The sequence below is a fragment of the Sipha flava genome, unplaced genomic scaffold (genome assembly GCF_003268045.1).
Source record: "Sipha flava isolate LNK unplaced genomic scaffold, YSA_version1 513_pilon_pilon, whole genome shotgun sequence".
In the NCBI taxonomy this organism is placed as follows: domain Eukaryota; kingdom Metazoa; phylum Arthropoda; class Insecta; order Hemiptera; family Aphididae; genus Sipha; species Sipha flava.
The window spans coordinates 1-7,428 of record NW_020273446.1 but is presented as its reverse complement, the minus strand read 5'-3'; the positions used below and the strand labels follow the sequence as shown (position 1 = coordinate 7,428).

Here is a 7,428-nt window from a genome sequence, read left to right as displayed (position 1 = left end):
CTGGAACATAGGAGGTTGGACAGCGCGTTGCCAGCTGAATTATTTTTTGGTACTGTGCCATGAACGATGTTTGGCGTTTAGGTCACCGGCTATAATTGTTTTGGTTGGAGAGTTGAGAAGAGAGGTGATGTCTGAAGGTTGGAGAGTGTTTTGAGGTCTTTTGTAAACTGCTGATAGACGGAGTTCGGTGTCGCCCACATGTATGTGAATGGTGGTGTTTTCGAGAGTTGCAGTAAGAATTGTTGTTGGGTAGTGGGAGAATCTTCTGTGAACAAGGATAGCTGTTCCACCGGAAGATGGGTGGCCTAGGGGGCGTGGGACGGTTTGTGGTGTATGAAAAGAAGTTTGGAATTTTATGATTTTGATGATCGGAAAGGTGGGTTTCGTTGAGTAGGAGAACGTCTATTTTGTGAAGTTGTACGAAGTGGATTAATTCTAAGCGACGACGAGTGACGCCTCTGCAGTTCCAGAAGAGTAGTTTTAAGTTATGCATTGTGGTTGTTTAAGAGAAGGGGGAGGATGTTTAATATTAGAAGAATGGCGTCTTTAACGTTGGTGTTGCCGGAGGTGATGTTTGCTATTAAGATGTTGAGTTGGTTGATAACTTGGTTCGTGTCGTGTGGGGGGTAGGAAGGGTTTGAGTTTGCTACTTTGGAGCGTAGGAGATGTTGGATTGAGGAGGGATAGGAGCAGTGGACTGATTGGATTGGGATGAGTTGAAGTTTTTGATGATTGGAGTGGGGGATAGAGTGGGAGGAACTTGGGAGTTCGGACGAAGTGGGCGACGGCGTGCGATTTCGGAAAGGATCGTTGGGCATTTAGAAAAATTTGCAGTGTGGTTGCCACTGCAATTGGCGCAGATTGGGTCCTGTTCTTTTGTTTTTTGGCAGTCTTTTGCCAAGTGGGGGCCTGAGCATTTTACGCAACGCGGGGCGTAGCCACAACGAAAGCTTGAGTGGCCGAAACGTTGGCATGCAAAGCATTGGGCCGGTTTGTTGGAGCGGTAGCTTTCAATTTTGACGGACATGTAAAGAATGTTAGTTTCACGGAATATAAGTTTGTTGGTCGGAAATAGAAACAAGTGTTACCATATGGATAGGATATTTTTTGGTGGAGTTTCCGAATTGACGGACATTAAGGACATCATATCCTTTTTCTTTGAGGTAAGATTCCAGTTCGGAGTCGGATGTATCATGAATTATTAAAATCGGTAGTATTCTTATCTGATTTCGGCGACGGTGGAGAAACGATGTCTGAATGCTCATTGGTAGGTTCTGAATTTGAATCAGAAGAAGCAAATGAAATGCCAGAGAGTGAATCGGTGTCGGAAGGTTCAGGAAGGGTCGATTCATCACGTTGTTGAGACGTAATAGGCGACATTAGTGGCGATGGAGAAGAGGCCGTATTGCAGACTTTCTTGTAGTCGTCGAGAGGAGGAGTTCGTTTTATTTTGGAGCCGGCTATGCGGCCGCCCATGTTTTCCTGGTGTTGATGTAGCACTGTAAATATGGAACGACGTCTGCACGGAATGAATACTAGCAGGAGAATGTGTATGTGTTATTAAATGAAAACTTCGTAATGTACATACTCAGAAATTTTTCGTACTTATAATAACCGTATCGACTAGTAAACAATCTAAAAAGCGAATAGTGATATTGATAGTAATACGGCTTAAAAATTTCTTTTTTTCTCGGTTAAAACCTATGGTTCGATATTAAAATGTATATTCGTGGAAATCCAACAACATTTTTAATATAATTATGTCATCGAATACATAAGATTTTTTTACGCGATCGACCGATAATGGTAAAATTAAATTTTACAACGATTGACTGATTGGCGATCCCTGGTCTACAATATTAAAATTTAAAAACAATATTCTTTTGGTATATTTTAATTAAATGTTGTATCAACACTATTGTCACAATATTAAAAATAACAAATAATCATATATATATTAAAATATAATAAAACAAAAAAAAGTTGGTTAACAAAAGGTAATCCTTAAATAATAATAATTTAATACAAGATATAAAATAACAATATAGGTATATATATATATATATATATATGTATAAAAAAAACAATATTTCTTTGGTGCATACAATGGTAAATATTTACTTTCTAAAGAATAAAAAAGGAAATGGAAATACTATTTATATTTTATGATATGAATTAACAATAATATATTTTACATATTATCTATACTCATGTTAGTTCTTCTATCGCTTAAAATTTGTTTATAGAGACTAAATGAATGTTCAACATCAACAGATATTAGAGGTGCAAACTTCATGTCAACAACTACTTTATGTGTGAAATATTCTGGGAGATCTACATTGTTTCCACATAGAATGTTCCCAACTTTTGCTAACATTTGGTAACCTTTATTTTTTTAACTTAATTGAGACACTTTAGTATTTTTATCATGTTACCCGTTTCACCAGGTATATTGGTTAGATTGCAGATAACAATTTGTACAATCTCCAACTATGAAAAAAAAAAAAAAAATCAAATATTCTAAAATATGCTAAATGGGCTAAATATTCTAGAACCTATGATATATTCTCAAATATGCAAAAAAAACTTTTATCTACAAACTCAAAATTTGAATGAATCGTCCACATTTTTTACTCGCATACAACTGCATAGACCAAGTAATGATATGTAAAAACATATAAATTCGTCCAATGTTATCTTTAAAAAATTGGCTCAAATGCCCACACCTATAACTTATAATAACACCCCATAAGTTAAGAACTCCAATTAAGTTTGTTTATTAGAAAGACAATTTAAAATAAAACTGTGCGTATAGATTTTAAAATCTATATATTTATTAAATAAATATATTATAAAATCAATATAGATTCAATAAATTAATCATAATGTTCTATCCCTCTATGTTTCTCTGTAGGCACAAAACTTCACATTTATGTTTTCTCACGATTTCCGATATTAGCTGTTCTTTCTCCAGTGTGAGTACCTCGATTATAAGGGACACCAGCGTCAAGCATGGCCCTGAAAAGGGCCGTTTTGGCTGACTGTGGGTGGTAAGATTGGCCAGAGTTTGATTCAATATCAACCTTATTTGGTCCTTGGGCTGTTATAAGGTGTGGGATATGAAAAAAACATTCTGTTACCAGGGGCACTACGTGGAGGTTCTTACAGTGCCCTCATTTTCTTGTATAATTGCAGTTTACTGTGTTTTAAAAATATAATACAAGTATGAAAAAAAAAAAAATTAATATATATTTGTTTATTATTTTTATATTATGTCATAACGTAGTATCTCAAAAAAAAAAAAAAAAAAAAAAAAAAATATAAACTAAAAAATGTTGGACTTAGTTCATGTATTAAATTGAAGATTGTATGTATAAGTGCGTTGTAGTTTAATTGTATTCTTCATTTAGATTACTATATTGAAAAAAGATTCTGATGGGATTGTAAATATTAATAAGGAGTTTCATGGTTAGAAATTGTTGCTTTATCATCTATGTATGTAGTCAGCAACAAGGGTGTTTTATTTAGGGGATGATCTGAAATATATGTGGCGTGTTAATTAATTACAATATGAGTTGTTTGACTCATAACCATAATAGGAAATTTGAGTAAATTTTTTTTTTTTATAATATTTTTGGACTAATTTTGCATTGATTAGAACCATTTCTGAGGTAAAAGTACCGAAGGCTCTGATAAAACGAAATAGTGAGAAGGCAAAAAATTGTAATGGTCTATTCGGCTGAATGCTTGAGAAATATTAATGAAAACACAAGAGCAATATTATTTATGCTTAAATCAAGTAGATATAACATCAACCATTCTGTCTGCTTGGTGTACTGTACTTTGTTTGGCTCGAAAACCAAAGTGGGGATTTAGGGTGTATGTATAATTTATAGTAATCATAGTGGATATTTGATATATTATTGAATAATAAGTTTTTTTTACAACTTTTTGAGGACAAAGGTATAACCTAACCTTCACCTACTTACAATCTAACCGGCATAGTGAAATATGTTGAACTTTTGAACGTAGAATAACTTTTAAAACACAGTAATGTTCCCTTAGAAAAATTTTTCATACTTATCAAACTACCGTACCGACTAGTAAACTAACACATTTTAAATTTAATAAATAAAAATAAAAAAACATTGTGTTAACTGGTCACTTTGAACGTGTTTAAAGATTTTTTAACAAGTGAATTATATTAATGACGCATAGGAAACGGCATTGAACGAATTGACTAAAATAATATACCACGTTCAGGTGCTATTAATATTTTTGACACTCGATAATATTAGAGAAGTTTTTTTATCGTAAAAAAACTACAGACATAAGTACCTACTCATATATGGTTATAAAGTTTGTTGAAAAACTTTATACAGGATTAAAAATCTTATAATTAATGTCAAATTAAAAACATAATGATAATGATATCACCAATGGATTTATGGTTGGGGACGTTGAGATACAATTGACACCAGATGAGTATCGATACAAATGCTTATGGTAACGATAACTACCATTGTTTCGATACTCGTTTTTTTTTATCTAGATAAATTTCTATCAGTAATCTATTATCTTAATACTTATTGGCTTAATTACTTATTCTATTTGAAGTATACACCATTTCTTCTTCTTCCTCCTCTTCTAATAAATGTAGGTTTGATTATTTTATTGTTACTTATAATCATTTGTCAGCGATATGTGAATGACAAATTATAATAAATACGTTTGTGTGTGCACTATGAAATGTCGAGCCACACTAAACTGACAATTAAACTGGGCGTCAGAGAGGTCGGTGGGGATTTTATCCAGACATCCGTCTTTATATATACGCGGCGTGATAAGATGTATATCAAATCGTTCATAGTTTGTTGTCATTCCAGAAGTTTTACGAATTTAACTTTTTCATTATAGCAAAGAAGAATTCCCAAATTTGTATTGTACATCTAATAACAATATCAAATATCAATTAAACAGACAAAAAAAAAAATTTTATTTAATAAAAAACAATAACAGGTTAGTAATTAAAAAACATATTCAATTATTTACTATGGTAATCGGAAGAAAAACTATTTGTTTTTGTAAAACATATGTACATGTTGTACTTAGTGCATATGACGTTTATTTAGAACGTGTTCTCCCTTTACGCATTGGTTTTTTGCATCGGATAGCTTCTTTTTTTTTTCATCGTACTCCGGATAATACCCAAATTTGATACTGCTTACAGTGTTTGTAGACTAAAACTCTAATGATTCGGTTGATAATCGGATAGGTTTCGACGAACGAGAATCTACAGATTCGAGCGCATTGTACTTTCCTGATATTTGATTTTCAGGGACCCCGCCCGGCCGCTCTTGGGTTTGCTCAGATAGGTTTTCAGGATCATCGAAAACGTCAGCACCTGCCAATGCCAAATATTCATTTAAGTTTATCCCATATAAGTTTATCAAGAAATGTTCGTGTGCCGAGCCGCCGAAAACGACCGTTGCGTAACAGGAACTACCAGTGTCAGTCACAATGGACATAGGTGGTAAGTATTACGTATAACCAACAAAATACGTGATAAAGATGAACTCTATTGGCGGCATTATGTTCTTGATTACATTTATGATCCGGAAAAAAATACGTAGTACAGCCAACACTAATGGTTTAGTTATCGAATGAAAAAATATTTCAATGTTTTTGACATTCTGACACGATGCGATGTTTTTTTCTGTAATTATCAATTGACAATAATTAAAAAATCATGTTCATTTTAATGGACAAGGGTAGTGTAAGGATTAGTATATATTTAATACCTATAAGAAATTATTTTTAAAGAGGTACTGGTGGTTTCAAATTTTTTTCGTTTTGCCAAATACTACTGAAAACTTAAATATAGTTATAGTCGTTTCTTAATTTATCTATCACATATCAAAGATAAAATTTGTATATATCCTAATTTATACATTGATACGCCGTGAAAAGAAATTCAGACGTAATATCGGAATATATATATATATATACATATACAACCATATCACTTAAACAGAATAATTATGCTATTAAATTTATTCATATTATAAAAGACCGTGTGTTTACAGGTATACGTGGTCGCGATGAATATTTTCCGTCTCGAACAGAGAACGTTATGGCATTGATTATATATTACCACCAAAGATTAAACATACATTTACATTATTGTTAAAAAATAAAACCCATCGCTGCTCCAATCATAACTATATGAATAATGAAAATAAACGGATTGCCCGGAGAGAGGAAAGATAAAATATATATTATTTACATATATATTCAACGTGAAAAGGAAAACAATAATTAATTAGTAGGCATATCGATGTTGTGTTTCATTGTCGAACACATTGTTATTAATGACTGTAATAAATAGTATGGAGTTATATTTATTAAGCAGTTGTTAGGTTTATTATTTAAAATACATTGTCATATTCTCCTCAGGTTACGATAAACAACAAATTTGGGTCGATTATAATTTTATTGATGGCCCTGAAAAGGGCCTTTTTAATGGGGAATGAAAAATATGTAAATTCGATTAAGCACGTTCTCCACGGATACGACGAGCCAACTGAATGTCTTTCGGCATAATAGTGACTCGTTTGGCGTGGATGGCACACAGGTTGGTGTCCTCGAAAAGACCGACCAAATACGCTTCGCTAGCCTCTTGCAAAGCCATAACGGCAGAGCTCTGGAAACGCAAGTCGGTCTTGAAGTCCTGTGCGATTTCACGGACCAAACGTTGGAAAGGTAGTTTGCGGATCAACAGTTCCGTGCTCTTCTGGTAACGACGGATCTCACGGAGGGCGACTGTTCCCGGGCGGTAACGATGTGGTTTCTTCACCCCACCGGTGGCCGGTGCGCTCTTACGGGCGGCTTTGGTCGCCAACTGCTTCCTCGGTGCCTTTCCTCCGGTTGACTTACGGGCGGTCTGCTTGGTACGAGCCATGATGTTTGCGCAAATGGGTTTACTGTTGGTGCCAAGAAAAATTGAGATACACGAATGTGTCGAAATCAGGCAAATGACCGGTTTATATGCAGAAATGAGACGATTGTACGTGAACACGATTGGTCGACAGTTTTTAATGTTTCCATTCGTGGAGAGGGGGAAAACGATTTGGTTATGCGTTCCAATTGGTCGTTCGGTTCACCGAAATGGCTTATATACAGATCACATTTATTCGTTCGAACATTCAGCGATAAACGTTCAGTTCACCAAGTCGTCATCTATTACTATCCTTTAGAAGCAGCAACAATGACCGGACGTGGCAAAGGAGGAAAAGGTTTGGGAAAAGGAGGAGCCAAGCGTCATCGTAAAGTGCTCCGTGATAACATCCAGGGAATCACAAAACCCGCAATTCGTCGGTTAGCTCGTCGCGGTGGTGTCAAACGTATCTCCGGTTTGATCTACGAAGA

The 7,428-nt window shown here is 34.5% G+C and overlaps 2 protein-coding genes across 2 annotated transcripts; one reads left to right on the top strand and one right to left on the bottom strand.

Moving 5' to 3' along the window:
* Positions 1 to 6,503: 6,503 nt before the first annotated feature.
* Positions 6,504 to 6,985, bottom strand: LOC112690643 (histone H3). The gene has a single exon (XM_025564690.1). It carries the CDS (start codon positions 6,959 to 6,961, stop codon positions 6,551 to 6,553), a length of 411 nt encoding a protein of 136 aa, XP_025420475.1. The 5' UTR covers positions 6,962 to 6,985; the 3' UTR covers positions 6,504 to 6,550.
* A 30-nt stretch (positions 6,986 to 7,015) lies between these two features.
* On the top strand, positions 7,016 to 7,423 carry LOC112690644 (the record flags this gene model as incomplete). Its single annotated transcript, XM_025564691.1, has 1 exon — positions 7,016 to 7,423. A coding segment is annotated over exon 1 (408 nt), but the record flags the coding sequence as incomplete, so codon positions are not given.
* Between the last annotated feature and the right edge of the window lie 5 nt (positions 7,424 to 7,428).

Excerpts from the sequence above, each read along its gene's own strand:
- LOC112690643 (XM_025564690.1), bottom strand. The coding sequence starts at position 6,961 with ATGGCTCGTACCAAGCAGACCGCCCGTAAGTCAACCGGAGGAAAGGCA.